This window comes from Lissotriton helveticus, chromosome 12 (genome assembly GCF_964261635.1).
Source record: "Lissotriton helveticus chromosome 12, aLisHel1.1, whole genome shotgun sequence".
NCBI lineage: Eukaryota > Metazoa > Chordata > Amphibia > Caudata > Salamandridae > Lissotriton > Lissotriton helveticus.
Window position 1 is genome coordinate 118,465,636 of NC_136073.1, and position 26,155 is coordinate 118,491,790.

A 26,155-nucleotide genomic window follows, 5' to 3' on the forward strand; every position below is an offset into this window, starting at 1 on the left:
CGTCGCTGTCTTTTGAATGTTTGGGAGCCCACGGACTGTTCGGTGGCACAGACTAGATGGGCCACCCTGGGCTATATGATTGCGAAGCGAGATATTGCGCAACTCTGGGGGGCCTCCAGGCCCCCTGCCCTCTCGCAATGGGAGGATAACATGGATTGGTCCATGTTCCGTGAGAAAACTGTCTATGTGGCCAGGGGCAGACCCAGGGCATGGGTGAAGGTGTGGGGTCAATGGAACGAATACCGTGGCGACATTTGTACTCCTCCCCTTGTGGACACTATCGAGATTACCCTGTCTCCTTAGGCTAGCGTTCCCGGAATCTTCATATAGGGACTGAGCTGGTATCTCCGGCTCTCCCCCCTTCTTCTTCCTGATCTCTGCGCCCCTCTCCCCCCCCCCCCTCCGAACTCCTTAGTGCTTAGAATATTGCTACTGCACTTCCGTTGCTGTCCCCCCCTTGCGTCCCTTGGGCTGCCTTCAGTGATACACTCTCGCCTTTTTGTATGTGTGTTCTTTCATATATATAAAACCTGTTTTTGTCCTGTATATAATGTGGAGTATTGCATTCTTGATTGACGGTTACCTCTGCGGGCATATATGATATGTGTCTACTCCTTTTTAGCGGCTGGCCCGTGTGGTTGTAGGCCCATCCTTGTACCTTTTTGCTTGCTCAAATAAAGGTTTTTAAAAAAAATAAAAATAAAAAAAAAAAAAATAATAGTAGTGGGGTGGCATTTTATTTCCCAACAGTTAGTCAGGATTAAGTCGAGTGTATGGCCACCCAAATGAGTCGGGCCCTTATTCTGTACTTGAAGTCCCAGGCTAGAAAGATCACCTAATAGAGACTTACTATCAGGGTGATGTGGAAGATCTGCATGAATGTTAAAATCTCCAAGGAGAATAAAATCATCATGGGCTTTAAAATAAGGGGCTAGTAACTCCATAAGTGTTAAGGAAAAATCAGAGCATGGAGCGGGGGGGGCGATATACCAGTGCTCCTTTCCATTGTGATTTCTGGGAGAGGGAAAACCTGAAAATCATTATTTCCATCTGGGCAGAGCACTGCTGGTCAAATATTGATACTTTTAAGCTTTATTTGTGGACCACCGCCACACCGCCTCCAATTTTGGATATTCGGTCTAAGTGCAGTATCTTGTATCCAACAGGAACTCCTAGCATAATTGCAGGGGTGGTGTGAGGTTTAAGCCAGGTTTCTGTGAGAAAACAGATATCTGGTTTATCTGTGTTTATAAGATCCCATAAATGTTGGTAATGCTTAGGTAGGGAACGAATGTTCAATAAAAAACACTTAAGTCCCAGATGGGTATTATCAGTGGCAGAATTAACGTTAAGTGTATGAACTCCATTAGGCAGAAAAGGTGACTGATGAGGATGGTCAATTGCGTCTATAGTGGCGGTATCACGTAAGCTATCTGTTATTGGGCTGATATTAGTAGCTTGATAGCGGCAGTTTATACAGGAAAATGGACCTTCACAATTCGGCCAGGAATCAGATAAGCATTTAGCAGTAGTGCTCGAGGCTAAACTAAGAAGTTTATCTTTAGTGTAAGAAATAATGGATTTAACCTGAATGTCAGGGGCATCAGATGTTGGCGCCATGTCCCTATGTCCCGTCCTGTCGCGGACGGGCGCAGACGGGCTTTTCTTCGGCGCTTCTTAGGCGCGCTCGAAGGCGCCCTCTGCGCGCAACCGCTGCGCGCTTGGAGATAGGGCGTGGCTAAATAGCCCCGATGACGGTGACGCCTAGAGCGCTGACCTCCGCACTAGCGGAAGTGTAGCCTTTTTGGTATGCCTGGCTCTTACCTGTCCGCCTTCCGCTCTACGCTCCCATGGTTTATGGATTCCCCTGGAGCGGACCCAGGGGAATGCATTGAAAGTCAATACGAACTAACAGTTGCTCTACAATTCTGTATTACCTTAAGTCTCCCAATACAAAATGGTACCTCACTTGTGTGAGTAGGCCTAGTGCCCGTGGCAGGAAATGGCTCAAAATGCAACATAGACACCCTTCATTTTTACAGTGAAAACTGATCCTTTTTTTGCAAAGTGCCTAGCTGCAGATTTTGAAATCTAGCTCTGCCGGCACCCACGGAAACCTAGCATACCTATACATTTTTAAAAACTAGACACCCAGGGAAAACCAGGATGGGTTGACTTGTCTGGCTCTCACCATGTTCTGTTACATAGAATCCCTTGCAAACCTCAAACTTTGTAAAAATAAAACATATTTTCCTCACACTTCTGTGGTGAAAACGTCTAGAATCTGAGTGGATCCACAAAATTCCACCCACCCCGCATTTCCCACAGTCTACCGAGAAAAATGGTACCTTACTTGTGTGGGTAGGCCTAGTGCGCGCGGCAGGAAACGGCCCAAAACACAATGTGGACACACAACATTTTCACAGTGAAAACTGACCCTTTTTTTGCAAAGTGCCTAGCTGTAGATTTTAAACACTAGCTCTGCTGGCACCTAGGGAAACCTAGCAAACCTATACATTTTAAAAACTAGACAGCCAGGGAAATCCAGGATGTGGTGACTTGTATGGCTCTCAACAGGAAAGTTCTAGAATCTGAGTGGATCCACAAAATTCCACCCACTCCGCATCCCCGAAAGTCTTCTGAGAAAAATGGTACCTCACTTGTGTGGGTGGGCCTAGGGACCACGACAGGAAACGGCCCAAAACCAATGTGGACACACCACATTTTCACTGTGAAAACAGACCCTTTTTTTGCAAAGTACCCAGCCGTAGATTACGAACCCTAGCTCTGCCCGCACCTATAGAAACCTAGCAAACCTATACATTTTTTAGACCTAGACACCAAGGGGAATACAGGATGGGTTGACTTGTCGTGCTCTCACCAGCTTCTGTTACCCAGAATCCCTTGCAAACCTCAAACGTTCTAAAAAAACTAAAACATTTTCCTCACATTTCTATGGTGGAAAGTTCTGGAATCTGGGTGGATCCCCAAAATTCCACACACCATGCATTCCCCGAAAGTCTTCCGAGAAAAATGGTACCTCACTTGTGTGGGTAGGCCTAGTGGCCACGACAGGAAACGGCCCAAAACCAACGTGGACACTTTTTTTTTTGCAAAGTACCTAGCTGTACATTTTAAACCCTAGCTCTGGCGGCACACAGGGAAACCTAGCAAACTCATGCATTTTGAAAACTAGACACCCAGGGAAATCCAGGATGGGGTGACTTCTCTGGCTCTCAGCAGGTTCTGTTACCCAGAATCCCATGCAACCCTCAAACTTTGTAAAAAAACATATTTTCCTCACACTTCTGTGGTGAAAACTTCTGGAATCTGAGTGGATCCACCAAATTACACCCACCCCGCATTGCCCACAGTCTCCTGAGAAAAATGGTACCGTACTTATGTGGGTAGGCCTAGTGCCCGCTGCAGGAAACGGCCCAAAACACAATGTGGACACACCACATGTTCACAGTGAAAACTGACCCTTTTTTTGCAAAGTGCCTAACTGTAGATTTTAAACCCTAGCTCTGCTGGCACCTAGGGAAACCTAGCAAACCTATACATTTTAAAACCTAGACACCAAGGGAAATCCAGGGTGTGGTGACTTGTATGGCTCTCAACAGGTTCTGTTGCCTAGAATCCCTTGCAAACCTTAAACTTTGTTAAAATAACACATTTACCTCACATTTCTGTGGTGGAAACTTCAGGAATCTGTGTGGATCCAAAAATGTCTACCCACCCCACATTCCCCAAAGTCTTTCGAGAAAAATGGTACCTCACTTGTGAGAGTAGGACTAGTGCCTGCGACAGAAAGCGGCCCAAAATACACTGTGGACACACCACATATTCACAGTAAAAAGTGACCCTTTTTTTTTGCAAAGTGCCTAGCTGTAGATTTTAAACCCTAGCTCTTTCAGCACCTAGGGAAATCTAGCAAACCCATATATTTTTTAAAAGTAGACACCCAGGGAAATCCAGGATGGGGTGACTTGTCTGGCTCTCAACGGGTTATGTTACCCAGAATCCCTTGCAAACATCAAACATTGTAAAAAACAAACACATTTTCCTCACATTTCTGTGGTGGAAACTTCTGGAATCTGTGTGGATCCCAATAATTCTACCCACCCCACATTTCCCAAAGTCTTTCAAGAAAAATGGTACCTCACTTGTGTGAGTAGGCCTAGTGCCTGTGACAAAAAACGGCCCAAAGTGCTACGTGGACACAACACATATTCAAAGTAAAAACTGACCCTTTTTTTGCAAAGTGCCTAGCTGTAGATTTTAAAACCTAGCTCTTTCGGCACTTAGGGAAACCTAGCAAACGTATACATTTTTGAACAGAATACATCCAGGGAAATCCCGGATGGGGTGACTGGTTTGGCTCTCAGCAGGTTCTGTTACCCAACATCCCTTGCAAACCTCAAACTTTGTAAAAAAAACAACACAATTTCCTCAAATTTCTGTGGTGAAAACTTCTGGAATCTGCGTGTATATACAAAATTCCACCCACCCTGCATTTCCCAAATTCTTCTGAGAAAAATGCTACCTCACTTTTGTGGGTAGACCTAGTGCCCGTGAAAGGAAACGGCCCAAAACGCAATGTGGACACACCACGTTTTCACAGAGAAAACGGACCCTTTTTTTAAAAGTGCCTAGCTGTAGATTTTGAACCCTAGCTCTGCCGTCACCTAGGGAAACCTAGCAAACCTATACATTTTTGTAAAACTAGACACCCAGAGGAATCCAGGATGTGGTGACTTGTCTGGCTCTCAGCAGTTCTGTTACCCAGAATCCTTTGCAACCCTCAAACTTTGGAAGAAAAAAATATTTTCCTAACACTTCTGTGGTGAAAACTTCTGGAATCTGAGTGGATCCACATAATTCTACCCACCCCGCATTTCCCACAGTATCCCGAGAAAAATGGTACCTTACTTGTGTGGGTAGGCCTAGTGCCCGCGGCAGGAAACGGCCCAAAACACAATGTGGACACACCATATTTTCACAGTGAAAACTGACCCTTATTTTTGCAAAGTGCCTAGCTGTAGATTTTAAACACTAGCTCTGCTGGCACCTAGGGAAACCTAGCAAACCTATACATTTTAAAAACTAGACACCCAGGGAAATCCAGGATGTGGTGACTTGTATGGCTCTCAACAGGTTCTGTTGCCTAGAATCCCTTGCAACCCTCAAACTTTGTAAAAAAAAACATATTTTCCTCACACTTCTGCGGTGAAAACTTCTGGAATCTGAGTGGATCCACCAAATTCCACCCACCCCGCATTTCCCACAGTCTCCAGAGAAAAATTGTACCTTACTTGTGTGGGTAGGCCTAGTGCCCGCGGCAGGAAACGGCCCAAAACACAATGTGGACACACCACATTTTCACAGTGAAAACTGATCCTTTTTTTGCAAAGTGCCTAGCTGTAGATTTTAAACCCTAGATCTGCTGGCACCTAGGGAAACCTAGCAAACCTATACATTTGGAAAACTAGACACCAAGGGAAATCTAGGATGTGGTGACTTGCATGGCTCTCAACAGGTTCTGTTGCCTAGAATCCCTTGCAAACCGTAAACTTTGTTAAAAAACACATTTACCTCACATTTCTGTGGTGGAAACTTCTGGAATCTGTGTGGATCTAAAAAATTCTACCCACCCCACATTCCCCAAAGTCTTTCGAGAAAAATTGTACCTCACTTGTGAGAGTAGGCCTAGTGCCTGCGACAGAAAGCGGCCCAAAATGCACTGTGGACACACCACATATTCACAGTAAAAAGTGACCCTTTTTTTGCAAAGTGCCTAGCTGTAGATTTTAAACCCTAGCTCTTTCAGCACCTAGGGAAATCTAGCAAACCCATATTTTTTTTAAGTAGACACTCAGGGAAATTCAGGATGGGGTGACTTGTCTGGCTCTCAACAGGTTCAGTTACCCAGAATCCCTTGCAAACCTCAAACTTTGTAAAAAAACAAACACATTTTCCTCACATTTCTGTGGTGGAAACTTCTGGAATCTGTGTGGATCCCAAATATTCTACCCACCCCACATTCCCCAAAGTCTTTCGAGAAAAATGGTACCTCACTTGTGTGAGTAGGCCTAGTGCCTGCGACAAAAAACGGCCCAAAGTGCAACGTGGACACACCACATATTCAAAGTAAAATCTGACCCTTTTTTTGCAAAGTGCCTAGCTGTAGATTTAAAAACCTAGCTCTTTCGGCACTCAGGGAAACCTAGCAAACATATACATTTTTGAAAAGTCGACACCCAGGGAAATCCAGGATGGGGTGACTGGTTTGGCTCTCAGCAGGTTCTATTACCCAAACTCCCTTGCAAACCTCAAACTTTGTAAAAAAAAACACAATTTCCTCAAATTTCTGTGGTGGAAACTTCTGAAATCTGCGTGGATCCACAAAATTCCGCCCACCCTGCATTTCCCAAATTCTTCTGAGAAAAATGGTACCTCACTTGTGTGGGTAGACCTAGTGCCCGCGAAAGGAAACGGCCCAAAACGCAATGTGGACACACCACATTTTCACAGAGAAAACTGACCCATTTTTTTAAAAGTGCCTAGCTGTAGATTTTTAACCCTAGCTCTGCCATCACCTAGGGAAACCTAGCAAACCTATACATTTTTGTAAAACTAAACACCCAGAGGAAACCAGGATGTGGTGACTTGTCTTGCTCTCACCAGGTTCTGTTACCTAGAATACCTTGCAAACCTCAAACTTTGTAAAAAAACAACACTTTTTCCTCACATGTTCGTGGTGGAAAGAGTTGGAATATGAAGGATCCACACACTTCCACCCACCCCGCATTCCCCAAAGTATTTTCCGAAAAAAATAGTTACCTCACTCGTGTGGGTAGACCTAGTGCCGGCAATAGGAAACTGCCCAAAATGCAACATGGACACACCACATTTTCACAGTGAAAACTGACCATTTTTTTGCCAAGTGCCTAGCTGCAGATTTTGAACCCTAGATCTGCCTGTACCTAGGAAAACTTAACAAACCTATACATTTTTGTAAACTAGACACCCAGCGGAATTCAGGATGGGGGTGACTTGTCTGTCTCTCTCCAGGTTCTGTTACCCAGGATCCCTTGCAAACCTCAAACTGTATTAAAAAAAAACAAATTTCCTTATATTTCTGTGGTGGAATGTTCTAGAATCGGCATGGATCCACAAAATTCCAACCACCCCGCAGTCCGCAAAGTCTTCCGAGAAAACTGGTACCTTACTTGTGTGGGTAGGCCAACTGCCTGCGGCAGGAAACAGCCCAAAATGCAACATGGACACACCACATTTTGACAGTGAAACTGACCGTTTTTTTGCGAAGTCCCTAGCTGTAGATTTTGAACCCTAGCTCTGCGGGCACTTAGGAAAACCTAGCAAACATATACATTTTTCAAAACTAGACACCGAGGGGAATCCAGAATGGGGTGACTTGTCTGGCTCTCACCAGGTTCTCTTACCCAGAATCCATTGAAAACCTCACACTTTGTAAAACAAAAACACATTTTTCTCAACCTTCTGTGTGCGAAAGTTCAGGAATCTGCATGGATACATACATTTCCTACCACCCAGAGTATCCCTAGTTCTCCCGATAAAAATGGTAGCCCCCACCCCTACTTATAAAATAGGCAGCATAATCATAGGCGCCTAATGGACTCTCTGCGGGGCAGATCTGGGTCTAGTGCCCCCATCTGCCTCTAGGGGCAGAAAGACTGTGGAATCTTTATAGGGTGGGGTGGGGGCATTCTCTTACCCAGCTGGGCAGCCCCCACCCCTGAATTTTGATTTTTTTTTTACCCCTGGTGCCTAGAGGGATTCTACCCCCCGAGTGGGCAGGTAAGGGGCTATTGCCCCATCTGCCTTCCGGGTGGGGCACAAAGACTGTGGTAATGTTTTGAGGATGGGGGCATAGATATGCCCATTGTGGGCAGACTACACCCCTACATATAAAAAAAAGCAAATCTCTGGTGCCTAGTAGGCTTTCTGCCCACCTCCCCGGGGAGCAGATCATGGGCTACTGCCCCTATCTGCCTCCTGGGGGGGGCGGAAAGACTGTGGCACTTTTTTCAGGGGTGGGGGCATTGACATGCCCATTTTGGGCAGCCCTCACACTGAACTTTGAGTGAATTAAATCCCTGGTGTCTAAGGGGCTTTCTGCCCCCCCCCCGGGGGAAGATAAGGTGCTACTGCCCTATCTGTCTCCTCGTGGGGGCAGAAAGACTGTGGCTCTTTTGGGGGTTTGGTGGCATTGCCATGCCTATTTTGGCCAGCCCCCGAACAGAAATTTGAAGAAAAAAAATCCCTGGTGCCTAGTGGGCTTTCTGCCCCCCCCCCCCTCCTGGGGGGGGGCAGATAAGGGGCTAATGCCCAATCTGCCTCCCAGGGGGGACAGAAAGACTGTAAAGAAAATTGGGGTGAGAGCATTGGCATGCCCATTAAGGGCAGCCCCCACACCTATGTATATATATAAAGAAATCCCTGGGGCATAATGGGCTTTCTGCCCCCTCTGGGGGCACATCAGGGGCTATTGCCCCCATCTGCCTCCTGGGGGGGCAGAAAGTCTTATGACTTCTTTGGGGGGGTATGGTTTTGGTATTGGGATGTCCATTCTGGAAAGCCCCCACCCCTGGCTACTGCCCCCATCGGCCCCACAGGGCAGGCAGAAAGGCTGTCTGGCAAAATTGTATGGGGGAACAAAGACCCTTGCCCAAGGGGCAGCTCCCCCCTTCCTGGTGGCTAGTGGGTGGATCCCTGCTTGGGGATCACCCTTCTGGGGCAATCCCCAAGCAGGGATCCACTAGGATATCCCCCCCCTTTGCAACAATACCTCTCCCATGTTTTTCGGTGCTCAAACATATTCCCAGTGCTCCGGTTATACTCAAAATACTAAGGAGCCCATTAGGATGTCAGGCGGATTGCCACCGCCCACAGGGCGGTGGCGATCCACCCGACATCCTTGCCCTCCCGCCACCCATTTCCCCCCTGTCATTTTACTATGGTGGGGGGGACCGCGGCAGACGGAAACACCGTCCGCCGCGGCGGAAAAGGGTTTATGTGGTGGCGGTGTCTGCTAGACACCACCATCCATATTAGGATGCAGGCGGGAGGGTGCCTTTCCGTGGCGGCGTTGCCGTCACGGAAAGGCATGCGGTCTTTCAGTTTGGAGGCCCATTGAGGGCCCCCAGGATGATGGGGGGGTAGGAGAGGCACATGGGGGGTACCTATGGTACCCCCCTACATGTGCATGCACAACATGGCAGGCACAGCGCGGTGCCTGCCACGTTGTGAATGCACATGCACGACATGCATTTTTAGCATTGTGGCAGGCGGTGCTGAGAGCACCGCCCGCCACAATGCTAAAAATGCATGATGCGCCCGCCACTGTGGCGAGCGCATCCTAATGCCCCCCACGGGACCCCCACCCTTGTGGCGGGCGGTCCCGTTATGCGATAGGATGGCGGGCGGACAAAGTCTGCCTGTCATCCTAATGGCCCCCTAAGACTGAATTTGGTCCCATAAATGTGCTTTATACACCTGATATGCTACCCAATAACTATATAAATTGGCAAAAGGACATACTTAAAAATCCTGGTATCCTATTCTCTCATACCATTAATTGATCGATCACATTGAATTGTGAATACATTCTTAACCATTTTAATGACAAAATTCATAAGTGGTCTGCTTGACACTTATGAATGAAAATATGAATGAAAATAAATGTATATAGCGCTACTAAGCCCAATGGGCATCAAAGCGCCTAACCAAATGAAAACTAGCTATTACAAATATACTCTCACTGTGGGTAGGCCTTGATAAAGCACCAGGTTTTTAGCGCTTTTTTAAAAAGGGTCAGAGAAGGTTGAGTCTTGATCTCCGGGGGAAGGGAGTTCCACAGTCTAGGGGCCACAATGGAAAATGCTCAACCTCCCCAACGTGCCTTTCTTGCACGGGATACCACCAGCAGATTCATCTCCGATGATCTGAGGGTTCTGCTAGGCATGTAGCGATTCAAAAGGGAGCCTAGGGGGTCCAATGGCCCATCTGCGAGAGCTTTGTATGCTAAACATAAGACCTTAAAAGAGATCCTCAGATGAATAGGGAGCCAATGCAGGTTCCTTCTGGCCATTGTTGCGGAGGATGCATTAGGGAGCGCCAGGACAAATCGAGCAGCCGCGTTCTGAACGACCTGAAGGCGTTGGATGAGTCCCTTGTTGGAGTCTGCATAAAGCGCGTTGCAGTAGTCCAACCTGGAACCCACCAAAGCAACCACCGTCTGCTTGCGAGCTACAGGAGAGAGATAGTGAAGAATTCTCTTAAGGATTTTGATAACCCCGCAACAGGTGGCCACTGTTCGATTGACCTGTAGAGTCATGGACAGTGAAGTGTCAAAAATTACGCCAAGATTTCTAGCTGACTGAGGAGATGGACAAGTTCCCAGAGCTGATGGCCACCACTCACTAGACCAAACATCCTGGTCCTTGCCAAAGACCAGAATCTCAGTTTTGTCGCCATTCAACTTTAGGGAGTTATAAATCATACAGTCCAAGACTGTCTGCATACAGATCCTAAAGTTGGTGGCGGAGGTGGAAGCAGAGTGGGCCAGCGACACCATGATTTGGGTGTCATCGGCGTATGACACAACCTCCATCCCCTGTGATTTTACTAACCTCGCAAGGGGGGCCATATAAATGTTAAATAGGGTCGGGCTCAAGGCCGACCCTTGTGGCACCCCGTGCTGCAAGGATTTAGCAGGGGAGAGGAATTCACCAAGCATGACTCTCTGCTCTCTAAGATGTAAAAAAGAGTGCAGAAGGTTCAGGGCCTGACCCGCAATCCCTGCCTCCCTCAAGCGTGATGTTAGCGTAGAGGGAGACAGGGTATCAAATGCTGCTGTGAGGTCAAGTAAGACCAACACCGTGGTTTGACCGGAATCCACCTTCATGTGGATATTGTTCACCACCATAGTCAGAGCTGACTCCGTACTGTGGGCCTTTCTGAATCCATGCTGGGAGCTATCAAGGAACCCAGACGAATCCAGAAAGGTGGAAAGATGTAGATTCAGGTAAGATTCAAGCATTTTTGCGGGGGCGGGTAACAGTGAGATAGGTCTAAAATTCTTCAACTGGGTCCAGCGAGGGCTTCTTAAGAAGAGGTTTCACTATCGCCCTTTTCCAAGCTGAGGGAAAAATGCCTTGAGTTATGGCTCCGTTCATCACTTCAAGGAGGGGCGGAAGAAGTGTAATCCTACATTCCTTCAGGGTCTTCAGAGGGCATGGGTCGAGAGGCGATGAAGATTTGGTCCGATCCAGCAAGCGCTCGAGCCCATCAAGGGCTCTTGGGGGAGTCTTTTGGCCGAGATTCTAGATTGACCAGAGTTTGGAGAGAGAGATCCCCTAAGGTGTTCCTCTGAGTTTCCAAAGCAAGATATATATCTTCAATTTTCTTATGGAAAAACTCCGAGATATTGTCGCATAGCTCCTGCGAGCCCACGACTGGATCATGCACCTGAAGGGAACAGAGGGAGTCCACGATTGTGAAGAGCTCCCTAGGAGAGGTGAGGGAGGTGGTGAGATCGGAGAAAAACTCCTGTTTTTCCCTGATGACACTAGCTTTGTAGTCTCTTAACAGACGCTTGTGTGCCTCCCTTTCAATAGGGTCCCAGGTCTTCCTCCATTTTCTTTCTTGTCTTCTACAGCTTTGTCTCAGAAGTCTTAGTGATTCTGTGAACCATGGGGCAGAGGGCTTACGACGCGCCGAGTATCGATAGGATAAAGGGGCCAGTTCCTCAACAGCTTTGGTGATGGAATTAACCAACCCGTCAGCTGCTTCGTCCACATCTCTCAGAGGAGAGTACTTACTCGTCTCTATATATGGTGCAAGGACTTCATTGGTAATAATCCTAAAACTCCTTTTCGGACCTCTGGTACTAATGGTTAGGACAGATAGTTCTGCCGGAGCATAGGCAAACGAAAGAGGTACGGCCATATGATCCGACCTAACTAGAGGCACCGGAGTACCCACTGAAAGTCTCGAATCATTAGTGAAAATGCCGTCTAAAGTGTGACCCGCCCGGTGAGTCGGACTATTCACCAGTTGGGTACACTCACAGGCTCCAAGTGAGTCCACCAACCTAACAGTGTCTATGTCCCTTACATTTTCCAAAGGAAAATTAAAATCCCCAAGTATTGTCAGGTGAGGTTTACCAAAATAGGGTTCCAGGATCCTCAAAAGGTCCCCGCTGAAGGCAGCTCTAGGACCGGGAGGTCTATACATGAGGATTCCGGAGAAGGAAACCGAAGGGGCACATAGAATAGAAAAATAGAGTGCCTCAAAAGGATCTGAGGCCGCTGACAAGGATTTTATCGTACAGGGCAAGGAGGATTTACATAGAACGGCAAGTCCCCCCCCTCTCCGTTTAGGTCTGTCCTGTCGGAGCAATTTGAAGCCTTCGGAAATGGCCAACAGTAGATCATGACCCGACGACTCAGAGGCCCATGTTTCCGTCACAAACATCCATTCCGGTTGTCAGTCCGCAACGAACTCATGGAACGCGATATTGTTTTTGATAAGGGACCTGGCGTTAACAAGGAATCCCATTTTAATCGTCGTGTCCCCAGGTGATGAAGAGGCATTCATAGAGCTCTTTTTCGAAAAAGCAGAGGGTAGAAAAACCGATTTACAGGTATGACAGAGAGAGGAGTACCTTATACCCTCCGGAGAAAACCTGTGGGTACAGGGCAAGTGAGACGGTTTAAGAGCTAATAGCGCCAAAGGGGAATAATGATAGGTTGCCTGTGGAAGTATGCGAGAGCGTCCAGCGTCCAGCCCGTCCTCAGCGCGGACGGGCGCAGACGGGCTGGACTCTGGCGTGAGTCCGGCGGAAATCCGGCGTCCCCGCTGCGCGTATCCGCTGCGCGTCAGCATGACTTCCTTTTGAAGCCTTCTAGCGTCCTTCTGATGACTAGAACGCGCGATGTCCCAAATGGCACCGGCAGGATCACCCAATATGGCCGTCACGGACCGATCGGAAGCCGGGAAGAGGGCCCGCCGAACAGCGGTGGGTTTTAGTCCTTTACAGTGCAAGTGGGGGGGCAGGGAATTAAAAACAGGGGGTAATGCAGCAAAGTAAAAGTAAATCAAATATCAAATCAGGAGCTTTTAAAAAATACGCTAGTGACCGCTATTGAATCAGGGGCCACCCGCAATGCGAGGATAGTGCTCAGTATCCGCTAGAATGAGAGAGCGCCTAATTTTCCCTTCTTTTGAAGCCTTCTAGCATCCTTCTGACGACTAGAACGCGCGATGTCCCAAATGGCACCGGCAGGATCGCCCAATATGGCCGCCACGGACCGATCAGAAGCCGGGAAGAGGGCCCGCCGAACAGCAGTGGGTTTTAGTCCTTTAAAGTGCAAGTGGGGGGGCCGGGAATTAAAAACAGGGGGTAATGCAGCAAAGTAAAAGTAAATCAAATATCAAATCAGGAGCTTTTAAAAAATACGCTAGTGACCGCTATTGAATCAGGGGCCACCCGCAATGCGAGGATAGTGCTCAGTATCCGCTAGAATGAGAGAGCGCCTAATTTTCCCTCCTTTTGAAGCCTTCTAGCGTCTTTCTGACGACTAGAACGCGCGATGTCCCAAATGGCACCGGCAGGATCGCCCAATATGGCCGCCACGGACCGATCAGAAGCCGGGAAGAGGGCCCGCCGAACAGCGGTGGGTTTTAGTCCTTTAAAGTGCAAGTGGGGGGGCAGGGAATTAAAAACAGGGGGTAATGCAGCAAAGTAAAAGTAAATCAAATATCAAATCAGGAGCTTTTAAAAAAATACGCTAGTGACCGCTATTAAATCAGGGGCCACCCGCAATGCGAGGATAGTGCTCAGTATCCGCTAGAATGAGAGAGCGCCTAATTTTCCCTTCTTTTGAAGCCTTCTAGCATCCTTCTGACGACTAGAACGCGCGATGTCCCAAATGGCACCGGCAGGATCGCCCAATATGGCCGCCACGGACCGATCAGAAGCCGGGAAGAGGGCCCGCCGAACAGCAGTGGGTTTTAGTCCTTTAAAGTGCAAGTGGGGGGGCCGGGAATTAAAAACAGGGGGTAATGCAGCAAAGTAAAAGTAAATCAAATATCAAATCAGGAGCTTTTAAAAAATACGCTAGTGACCGCTATTGAATCAGGGGCCACCCGCAATGCGAGGATAGTGCTCAGTATCCGCTAGAATGAGAGAGCGCCTAATTTTCCCTCCTTTTGAAGCCTTCTAGCGTCTTTCTGACGACTAGAACGCGCGATGTCCCAAATGGCACCGGCAGGATCGCCCAATATGGCCGCCACGGACCGATCAGAAGCCGGGAAGAGGGCCCGCCGAACAGCGGTGGGTTTTAGTCCTTTAAAGTGCAAGTGGGGGGGCAGGGAATTAAAAACAGGGGGTAATGCAGCAAAGTAAAAGTAAATCAAATATCAAATCAGGAGCTTTTAAAAAAATACGCTAGTGACCGCTATTAAATCAGGGGCCACCCGCAATGCGAGGATAGTGCTCAGTATCCGCTAGAATGAGAGAGCGCCTAATTTTCCCTCCTTTTGAAGCCTTCTAGCGTCCTTCTGACGACTAGAACGCGCGATGTCCCAAATCTTAACCCACTTATCGTGGTGGGGGAAAATTGACTCTGTTAAAATGATTATTGCTCCAAAAATATTTTATTAGTTATCTATGCTACCTACTCAATTTCCACTTAAGTTCTATAAATGTTTAGACACTCTAATATTGAAATTCATTTGGAATAATAAAACACACCATATAAGCTATAAAAAATAGAAAATTGCAAAATGTAATGGTGGTTTTGGTTTACCAGATTGTCTTAATTATTATAAAGTGTTTATTTTAAAACAATGCGCCTTTTGGTTCAATATTACAGAGTTTAACAATACACCTTCATGGCTTCTCATTGAAAAAAGTTTGATTTCGCCATTTCCGTTGCCTACGTTAATTACCATGTCTTCTTCTAACTCTTTAATACGAAGACCTACAATGCTAAAATCTACAAAATTAATATTGCAGGATTGAGAATCTCTTTTTCAAACACCTATTTCTCATACCTTAAGTATATCCTTATGGTATAGTCCTGTTATTAAACCTAATCAAAACATACAATTTTGGCAAGCTTGGATAAAAGTGGTTATTTTTTACTTAAAAGATATATATTGTAATAATACTTTTTTTATCTTTTGAAGAACTGCAACAAAAATGTATCCTTCTTCCATCAGATATTTCTAAATGCAAACTTTAATGCAATTCTATTCTTGATTAATTTCTCAGCAATTTTCCAATGGAAAATATATTGGATTTTGGGGCGTATATTCAAACAACTGCAAAAAGAACACTTGATGGACAGAATGCAGAACAATGTCATACATTCACCCCAGTACAGCAATCTGGGCCTAAATCCATCGTTTTTTTGCTCACCATGCCATTCAAGTTTGAACCCAGCCATATGCAAATTAGTCATGACCCTGTGCCCAATGGAAACAGTCCAGCCCGAACTGCCAGGCCAGGTCCTCCCTGGACTGGAAACAAGCATCCTAGGACCGGGTTCAGGGTTTCACCCCTCATCAGCCAGGATAGCTTGACTCCAGTGGAATGGAGAGCACAGGAACCACGTCTGGGCATACCCGTCCCACTCGGAGTGACAAATGCAAAAACAACAATTGATGGACAGAATGCAGAACAATGTCATACATTCACCCCAGTACAGCGATCTGGGCCTAAATCCATTGTTTTTTTGCTAATCGTGCCATTCCAGTTTGAACCCAGCCATATGCAAATCAGTCTTTACCCTGTGTAATTTGGAGAGGAGCAGAACAATTGTTTATTATTCAATATACATTAAAAAAAAACAATACCTGCCATCCATGTCATTCTTATAGCTTTAGGGGCCTCAAACAGTCCAATTTGGCACACTTGTAGCAGTGTAATGGTTAGTAGTTGTGTAGGTACTGTCCTTGGCAGTGCTTCTAGAGGCAATGGATGGTGTAAGCTGCGGCGGCCTCCTAGCAAGGGCCCTAGCACTTGTTTTCTAACAAATTAAGCACTGTTTGGGGAATACCTTCCTCCAAATAAACAGACTGCAAAAAACAACACTCAACAGTAGGTAATAACAGAATGGTGAAAAACAGCATTGGATGTGAAGAGGCAAAGGGTGTGGTCTTACTCCTCAAAAAATGGAAGGGAAGAATGACATGCAAGGTGGAGGGAGCGGAGATTTTTGACTAAGCTGCCTGAACACTAACTATCGATAGATATGGAGAAGATGGACGTGTTTCCTGAGCAAGCATGAGGAGCAAAGTATCAAATAAATTAATTTTAATAAAAGCGCCCCTACTTTTATACATGCTAGAGGGTGAACTGTTTGAATTACAAATAATCAGGAAAGCTTTAATTAATTGTGTTGGTTTCTTAAATGAAAACACAGTAACAATGCTACAAGATTTCCACTGCTTGAATTATAAACAAAAGGACTAGGTAAGCACCTAATGGTGCTTAGACAGAATATTGGAAACAAAAATGTAGTGGGAAAAAATATCATGCAATAATATCAAGGACAAAAATATTGTGAAGGAAAATTTCTATAGGTAAGCAAAGTTTTCATATATATAACACCACATATATGTACCTTTTAAACTGGTATTAATAAGGTGCGCTTTTGGTGTTAATATGGGTAACAATGACAAAATAGTGAAGTAAGCCTGCTTCAAAATGTTGTGCATTATGCTGCATAATTAGCTTTTTATTGCAGCGTAATATAGTCAATGCTGCCACCTAATTTGGTCCACAAAATGCATTAGGTTGTCACCTGAAAATCCAGGAGTGGTAACATTGATTGTAGCGACAAAGTGTAGCTACGGACATTCATTTGGTGCAGAGTAGAGGCCTTATGGGCTGGTTAACCTGAGGTATAAAAGACCCTGCTCAGGAGGGCTCCCCCTTGAAATATAGATCCTCCCAGGAAACTGAGCCACCGAGGTAACGAGCTTAGGGAGGATTGAACAACCCAGAGATAGGCAAGCCACTGCAAGCTTTAGATAGGTGTGTGGCTCTGGCTTAGTTTGAGGTTCTCTTGAACCCTTGAGCCGAGCTGTCATGTGGGTTCTGCCTACCACCCACACTCTAACCTCATGCACGAGGAATTAAAGACAAATTAACTCTTCCTCCCTCTCGCTTATCTCCATTATGCAATGAGGAACCTGTGCCACCGACCAATATAAAAGGCCCGCCCCCTCCACAACTCCTGTTCTTTTGTGTCTGCATTTCTTCTTTTGTGAATGTGGCCGGTTGCGGTTTAAAAATTCCACCGACGATTTTATCTCATTTATATAAGTATGCAGTAGTACTATTTGAAAATGTCGCTTGGTGTAATGGTTTTGTTTTTAAAGACCGATCACTTAAATAAATTAAATTGAATTGAATGTGGCAGCTTATTTCTTTGGACTGCTGCAAGGGTTCAAGTTCCACCAGTGAAGGTACAGTGTTGTAAGGTCGATCATATTGTGTCAGAAGGTTCCTATTCTGTCCTCGCCTGCGCCCTGCCCCAGCGTTACCGCATGGGCATGTTGGCCTTCGTGCTAGTGGGCTGTCGCCTCTTCTTGTGCCGGTCTGTTTTCTGGGGCTCGTGGGATATCTTCATTCGGTGAGAAGATTTGTTTTAATTTAACAGGAAAGCTTTCTTTTCCTCCCGGTTGGAGGTCTGCAGTGCATTCCTCAGGCCGGGGTGCGCATGGCCCGGGCCTGAGTTCGCCCGTCCGGAGGTTTGCTGTGCCTTCCTCTAGCCGGGTTGTGTGTGGGGCTGTATTGTTGCTTGTGGCATGGCAGGCTCTGTAGTGTTCTTCTAGAGTCCCCGGGCCTGTTATGGCTCATGGCTCAGTGTCCACTTTACAGGGTATGCGAGCCCGTTGCAGCTTCCTTAAAGCCCTAGTAAGTACTGGTTGTTCTGCTATACCGTTGTGCCTACTTGCAGTGTGGCTGTGCAGGCAGCGCAGTTTTGGTGTCTCCCGGAGGGTGAAATATCTATGCCTACTCTGACCGTATTTGTCTGGCCTTGCATGCGGGTTGTGAGCAGCTACCTTAGGGTCTTGTGGTGTTGATGCATTCCATGTCTGGAATGTATCTACATCACTGTGAGAATGTAATGTAATCGGAGTATACTTTACAGGTCTGCTCGGCTCTGTTCTACATGTTTCTTTGCCTGGTGAGCACATGGTCGCTGGCCGTGTCTGGTTCTCTCCCCCGCCACGTTTGTGTGGTTGGTACTGCCTCTTTGTGTTTAGGGATCCTGTTTTCACTCTGCCCCACTTTGTGGTTAGTGCCTGCGCTCACAGATTTGTTGCTACCCTTAGGTCGTTGGGCTGTTGTTATCTTCCTAATGCATGCTGCAGGGCCTGTGGTGGTTCCTGCTAGCGGCACGGCAGGATCCGCTGCATTCTTTTGGTTTCCCTCTAGCTGCTATGCCCCTGTGGGGGGTCGAAATTGTGGGACTTGGTGTCGTTGCCACGCTTCCGCTTTTTCTGCCTGGCTTGTGCTGCAGTGTGGACGGCTAGTAGTCGGTGTCCCAGTGAGCAGCTGTGCGCCTGCTGTGGTCGCTTTTGTATGCGCCATTCACAGGTGGTGCAGGGTCGTTAGATCTCTTGTGGTGCTCCTAGCATTTTGGTTTGAGTGTATTCATGCAGCCTTGGGCTTGGGCTCAATGGTGTGGGCGCTTGTCTGTGGCTTTGGCATCTGCTTGCAGCCTGAATAGCTTTCCTTTGTTTGAGCCTTGTTCATCTCGCTTTGCCTGGCCAGGGGTCTGCTGTGCCTTTCTCTGGCCATGGGGCATGTGTGCGGCTGCCGTGGCTCCCCACTGTTCTCCCGGCACTGTTACTCAGGGTCGGTGTCGTTGGTCTCTGGTGTTGCTGTCCCCGCTCTGGCATGATTTGTTACTGTCGATCTCATACGTCTTGCTCCAGGGATGTGGACTGGTGTTCGGGCTGCCGACTTTGGGACTATACTACTATAGGGTATGGTCTTTTGGTCTTTCTCTGCTGGTTCTGGGTGCGCTGCTCGTCTCCGGCCGGTGGTCTGAGATGCCTTCCTTCAGCTGGGGTGGGTGTATCTGCGGTGCCTGGGTGGTGGTGTCTCCTCGGCTGCCAGTTGTTTGGCCTGCGGGGCTCTATGTTGCACCTCTCCAGATGGTCTGTTGTCTGTAGCCTGTCTGACCTGTGTGCGGTTTTGGTCTGCCTTCAACGGGCCTGACTCCTGTGGAATCCGTGGACTGCGGAAATCCCAGCGCTTGTAGGGGCGCCTCAGGGCAGTGCTCTGACAGTCGCTCTAAGAGGAAGGGCGTTCTGTGACAGCGTGGAGCTGCAGTCTTTCAGCCATTGGTTTAAGCTGCTGGACCTCTCGATGAATGCAGTAACAGCCTGAGAGGAATGCAGTGCTCCTTGCTGGTGGCAAAATAGTCGCTGACAGATATACCAGTGGGGCCTTCGTTGCACCTGGATTGTCTCCAGTGGGTTGTGTGCTATACCTCTCACCATTCCATGTCCGGTTATGTTCCTTCTTGTTGTGTGTGGGCCTCCATTTATGCCCTTCTATTATGTTGTTCTCTGTATGCTCCTGGTGTACAGAGTTTCGTGGCTTTCTTTGGTTCAGTTGAACTTTACCCTCTTTGTGGGTGGTGGTCTCCATCTCTTTATTCTCCCGTACATTTGTGATAGCTTGGTTCCTTCTCGGCCCTGCTTGTTGACAAAGCTTCATTCATTAATTTATTGAGGTTTAGGCTTTCAGTTCCAGTGGTTCACATGGTTAGTGGGGGCCTAGAGTCCTTTGGGTCTTTAGATTGGTGCTACGGGCCGTATTATTTGCAGCTTTAATGGTGATGTCCTTGGTGAGGGATTTTGGCCTCTGGCAGAGGCTATTCCAGAGGTGGAGAGTGTATTGGATGTCCGGGTTCGTATTGTTCAACATATTGCCTTCCTGGCTGTTGAGTCGGCAGTTCTTTTTAATGGTGTATGTATGAGGCTTACTCTTCTGCAGTCCTGGCCTGATGGTTCCTCTGGTTGCAGGCCTGGTATGCAGCTATGGCTGTCCCTTCTTCCTTTCTTACATTGCCGTTAGGGGTGCATGGCTGTGTAGTGAATAGTTGTTTTGTTTACCCGCCTGTCTGGTGTAGATTGGTTACACGCCAGGTCCTGATGGTCCTCTTCTAGTGCTTTGTTTCACTTGGCTGCCTGGGTGCCCAGGGCTTTTTCAGGTGTGGGTCCCCATTCCTATTCCCCCTATAGAGGCGGTTTCAGCCTAAGTTGGGTTGGAGGCAGGTTATCCTCCCAGATGCGGGTCCCTCTGGTGCATGACCTATGGATGGTAAATTGCGGTGTTTCTTCCTGCATGGGTGCTTGCCTTTTCATCTAGTTGGTGTGATGGTTTGTTCGGAGTTGTCTTCTCATCAACTTCGGCATCCTTCTTCATGTTACAGGGTGCCTCCCTGCTCCCATCCCAAGGCAGGTCATCCCGGTTCTGCTGAATTGAGTCAGGGGTTGGTGTTTGCTGTATACTGACAGTCTCTGGGAGATTTCCGCCAGTGTTGGATCTGTTGTTCGTAATCTCTTGGGTGGTATTGTTTCCATCTAACTGCTATCCTTCCAGATACTAATTCCCCTGGGGTCTCCTGAGGTCTTTGCGGCTGTGATCTTTTTGCAGGTTGTGTTCCTACACGTCCCCGTTTGTCCATGTCTTCAGCAGTTCAAACCTGCTGTTCGGGCTGTGAGCAATCTACTTTGGTTGCCTGGGTATCGGTTACCCTGATAGCTGTTCTGGACCCCCCATTGCGCTATTCCCCAATTTTGTTTCCGAGGGGAGGTTCAGTTTGGGGGTAGATGCCCTGCTAATTCTTTGGCTTTTGGGCCTATTGTTTGCATCCCTCTATTTGCCTTGTTCCAGGGGTTTCTGATACAAATTCAGGGGCGGGGCCCTCTGGTTGTTCTGGTGACTTCAGCATGGCCTTTTCTATTGGTTTCCTATGTTGTTGGAGATGGTGGCGGGTTTGGCGTGAAAAAAGTTCCATAAGTTAATTCTGCCCTGTGTTTTTGTCTCTTTGTGCCCTCTCTGGCGTTTCCCGAGTTGCAGGATGGCTTCATGTTGCATAGTCTCTCTGCTTCTGTTACCTCTTCTGTGCTAGCGCCCGGTGGGGGTGTGTCTAGTCTTCTTATGCTCAGCATTGGCTGTTTGGGGTTTAATGTGATTGTGCGCATGTGGTTCAGTTATCTATTTCTCTGCCTCTGGCGCTAGTTATCCTCCAGGATGGCCTTTTGAGGCTTTGAGGACCCTTTGATGGGGTCTGATGGTCGGTCTGGGCCTGAACTCCAGGTCCTTTGAGTGGTGGTCTATTATCCATTCCTTTCCTCAGGTGTTGCGCTTGGGCTTTCCATCTGGTTTTGTGGGCTCACCGATGTGCTCCATTTGTCTCTCTATCGTCTGTGGGGGTTACGCCTTCTGGCTTTGCATGGATTTTTTTTCTGGTTGCAGTAATGTCAGCTCGCGGGCTGGGGGACCTCGACTCATCTTGTCTGCCTCCTCGCTTTCCTGTGTTTGGGGCTGGTTTGGGCTGTGTTTCTGTTCGGTGTGTTTGAGCTGGACTGTCTTTCCGGTTTGTTTGACCATAACTATGCATCTTCTTTGGGTGTTTCTAAGCTGATGCTTGGACAGTTGGACTGGTCTTTTGTGGCTTGGTATGTCTCTCATTGCCTAATGGAGATATGCGAGAGGGATGAGGAGGTAATGTTTCTATTACTTTCCGGTAATTACATTACTCCAAGTCCTACTTTTGCTTATCTCCTTTAGGGCCCTCCCTTCCGGGTGTCAGGCCAACTGTGTCTACAGTGGCTTGGTACTGTACAGGAGTTGTGAAGGGGGTGGGCCTTTTTATATTGGTTAGGGCTGTGTTTACGAGGTACAGGGGCCTCGTTGCGTGTTAATGGAAATATGCGAGAGTTGGACTTGGAGTCATGTAATTAATACCCGTAAGTAATAGAAACAGCACTAAACTAAACCAGGAGAGAGAGATTTACCTGTCTAATGACTCAACAGCACAAGGTGAAATCGGCAAACCTGGGATCAATCCTGGCTTTCCCACTTGACCAAATAGGGTGATTCTAGGCAATGGCATTGTCATCAGGGTGGGAGGGGATTGTGGAGAGGGCACTGGTGCTTCTAAATTCATGTTAAAAACTATCACTTCTAATAAATTCCAGTCAATGCGAAATTGACGTAGAAGGGTGAAATACTGAATGTTAAAACATACACTTTTTTTTACGAATTTTGGAGTCGTTATCATATTTGTATGTACTGTTTGATGCATGGTTTACATACATGTCAAACAGTTTCAAGGTTCGGCTCGGCTCGTGCTAGATCGTGGAGCCAAGCCATAGCTCTTGCTCGGGCTATAGCTGTTAACGTATTGGCTCCCCCACCTCTAAAACACCGCTACTCAAAGAAGAGGGCAGGAAACTTCCTGCCCACACGCCCCATATACAGCCCGAGCCGAATCCGCAGAACCGGTGAGACTCAGGGCACCCTGAAGAGATGAAGCGGAAGATGGACGCCTGAGGCGCGCAAGCGCCTGAGGCATATGGCCCACGGGTACCCACATAGGACACAAAGCGGACGATCGAAAGGACCCCCTCCCCCCTTTCCGTAGGGGGCAAGGAGCGTCACAGAGCAGCAGCAACGCCCTTGGGTGAGGAGTCGTAGAACCCCTTCAGCACAGGGAGCCCCCGCGCTGGAACGCCCACGAGGGTCCGTCCCTCTCTGAGGTATAAAGTTCAACCGTTGGACGGGCAACTGCCTGAGGTAGGAAGCCAGTGTTCCGCGGGGTTCTTCTTTCCGGCTGGGAGGAGGTGGGGAGCAATGGATGGGGGGCTCTGGCGACTGGACTCACCGGCAGCAGGAAGCAGAAGGACATCCACAGGACCAGGTACCAGGGGGACGCTTTGAAGAGGCGAGCCATGCTGTGCGCGCGAGCGGTGGCGAGTGACGGAGACACCCAAGATAAGCCGCTGCGCGCGCCACGGACACCCTGCGCGTCCGCCTCCCGGAACAAGACTGGCCGCGAGCGCCTCGAGTTGTCAGACACGCAGCTGAGTGTCACCGCTGCCTCCACACGAAGTGTCGCACTCGCAGCTAACTCCCAACACCGCACCCACTGAAGAAGAGAACTAACGGCACTGACCCCATTAAAAGTGCAGCAGCCCTGCAGATAAGTGCAACCCCGGCCACCAATAAAAGTGGAGTAGCCCGCACAGAGCTCCCAATCCTGCCCATGTTAATAGTATAGCTCTGTTCCGTTGAGAAGAGTCTCTATTGCCCCCGTTAAAAAAACGTAGCAACTCATCAGAGAACTCCAAGTACAGCCCCATTGAAAGTGCAGCAGCCCTACAGATAACTCCCAGTACAGCCCCATTGAAAGTGCAGCAGCCCTACAGATAACTCCCAGTACAGCCCCATTAAAAGTGCAGCAGCCCTACAGATAACTCCCAGTACAGCCCCATTAAAAGTGCAGCAGCCCTACAGATAACTCCCAGTACAGCCCTATTAAAAGTGCAGCAGTCCTACATATAATTCACAGTACAGCCCCAGTAAAAGTGCAGCAGCTCATCAGAGAACTCCCAGCAAAACCCCATTAAAAGTGCAGCAGCCCTACATATAACTCCCAGTACAGCCCCATTAAAAGTGCAGCAGCCCTACAGATAACTCCCAGTACAGCCCCATTGAAAGTGCAGCAGCCCTACAGATAACTCCCAGTACAGCCCCATTAAAGGTGCAGCAGCCCTACAGATAACTCCCAGGGCAGCCCTATTAAAAGTGCAGCAGTCCTACATATAATTCACAGTACAGCCCCATTAAAAGTGCAGCAGCTCATCAGAGAACTCCCAGTACAGCCCCATTAAAAGTGCAGCAGCCCTACATATAACTCCCAGTACAGCCCCATTAAAAGTGCAGCAGCTCATCAGAGAACTCCCAGTACAGCCCCATTAAAAGTGCAGCAGCCCTACATATAACTCCCAGTACAGCCCCATTAAAAGTGCAGCAGCTCATCAGAGAACTCCCAGTACAGCCCCATTAAAAGTACAGCAGCCCTACAGATAACTCCCAGTACAGACCCATTAAAAGTGCAGCAGCTCATCAGAGAACTCCCAGTACAGCCCCATTAAAAGTGCAGCAGCTCATCAGATAACTCCCAGTACAGCCCCATTAAAAGTGCAGCAGCCCTACATATAACTCCCAGTACAGCCCCATTAAAAGTGCAGCAGCTCATCAGAGAACTCCCAGTACAGCCCCATTGAAAGTGCAGCAACCCTACATATAACTCCCAGTACAGCTCCATTAAAAGTGCAGCAGCTCATCAAAGAACTCCCAGTACAGCCCCATTGAAAGTGCAGCAACCCTACATATAATTCCCAGTACAGCCCCATTAAAAGTGCAGCAGCTCATCAGAGAACTCCCAGTACAGCCCCATTGAAAGTGCAGCAGCTCATCCGAGAACTCCCAGTACAGCCCCATTGAAAGTGCAGCAGCTCATCCGAGAACTCCCAGTACAGCCCCATTGAAAGTGCAGCAGCTCATCAGAGAACTCCCAGCACAGCCCCATTAAAAGTGCAGCAGCCCTACAGATAACTCCCAGTACAGCCCCATTAAAACTGTAGCAATACTTATACCCTTGAGCTGACAAGCTGAGTTCCTCCACCCCTTAAGTATGGAAAACAATCCCTCCCCCCCCACCACAGGAGCGGCAGGGGTGCCCCTTACCCCAGTGCCCTGAGAAGTGCAACTACCGTGCAGTAGCCAGACTGAGATGGGAGAGCACCGCAGCTCTGCAGAGTTCGCAGTTTCCCCAGTTCCACGTAACACTTCAAGTCCAGTTTTTTTCTTTGCATTCTGGAATTTGCTGTTCTGCTTATCCGATTACAAAATAAGGATTATAAAAGCGTCGAGCATGAAGAAACCATTTGTACTGACCTGGGGAAAAAGAAGACCTCTCAGAAATGCCAGGATTGCTGCTCTGCGCTTTCATGAGTATAGCTTTATGCAAATGTTGCATCCTTCGGTTCAAGTTTTTGTCCAGACGAGTTCTCGTAGTCGTAGTCTGGATTATGAGGGCGATAAACTAGACAGCATCTACGAGACGTAATGTAAAAACTCTGGGCTTGATGAGGTACTTGCGCACGAATTCTGGAACCACGAGAGCTTAGCACAGAACGTTCAGTCCTGTGCCTTAAAAGTGCTGAACTTGTTCAAAAGTTATTTTACTATCCCTTTAAAGGTCCAATTTCGGGTGGGCAAAGTGGCAAACTGGCCCATGTTGTACATGACATCGGCCTGACCCGGCTTTTAGCCAAGAGCCATACATTGCTCTCACTCACAGGACGTGGAGCGCTTTTAAGAGCGCCTTGATACGACCTGCCAGTGGATTCTAGGACCCGATTGACACTTAGCCATTTACCAAATAAATAAGACCGTATTTTTTGTCCTCATTTTTATGTCATTGTAAAGTTCCTCAAGAATGTGTTTATCATTTTTTCAGGAAACTGCCTGAAAGCGGAAACGGCAGTGCAGCATTCAGCAGGACTCTGAAAGGTCTGCACAAACCCGGACACTCGACAAATGCCGGACACCAGATCCTCCATTTAAATAACCACTGGTAAACCTTAAAGGTTTTGGCTTTAAAAGGCCTTTTATCAGTGTGCCAAGACTTTATGTGATGCTGATTTGTAGAGCGCACCATCACCCCGATGGGTATCCTAACGCTGAGCCTGTGTGAGCTTAGCCACATCTAGAGCCCAGTAGGACTACACCAAATGCCAGGTTTTCAAATTTTTCCGAATTCGGGAAGTGAGGAAGATGCTCTTATGTGTAGTGGTAGGTCATTGCACACTTTAGGAGTGATGCAGCATAGGGCGTGTGGGATGTGTGCAAGTAGGAGTCCAGCCATGTGGCGATATCATGAAGATTTGTGAAAGCAGATGCAATAGTTAAGGTGCTGGGCCAGTGTCAAATAGTGCCTTGAAACTGTGGATGAGGAGTTTGAATTGTGCTCATTTGTGTATGGGGAGCTAGTGAAGC

The 26,155-nt window shown here is 47.8% G+C and overlaps 1 protein-coding gene across 1 annotated transcript in view; it reads right to left on the reverse strand.

The window, feature by feature from the left end:
• Positions 1 to 23,325, reverse strand: part of LOC144799810 (NXPE family member 3-like) — a 655,604-nt gene extending 632,279 nt beyond the window's left edge. The window contains exon 1 of the mRNA XM_078671383.1: positions 22,974 to 23,325. Within this exon, the coding sequence (XP_078527509.1) occupies positions 22,974 to 23,042 (69 nt within the window). The 5' untranslated portion in view covers positions 23,043 to 23,325. The remainder of the gene's footprint in view (positions 1 to 22,973) is intronic.
• Positions 23,326 to 26,155: the final 2,830 nt, after the last annotated feature.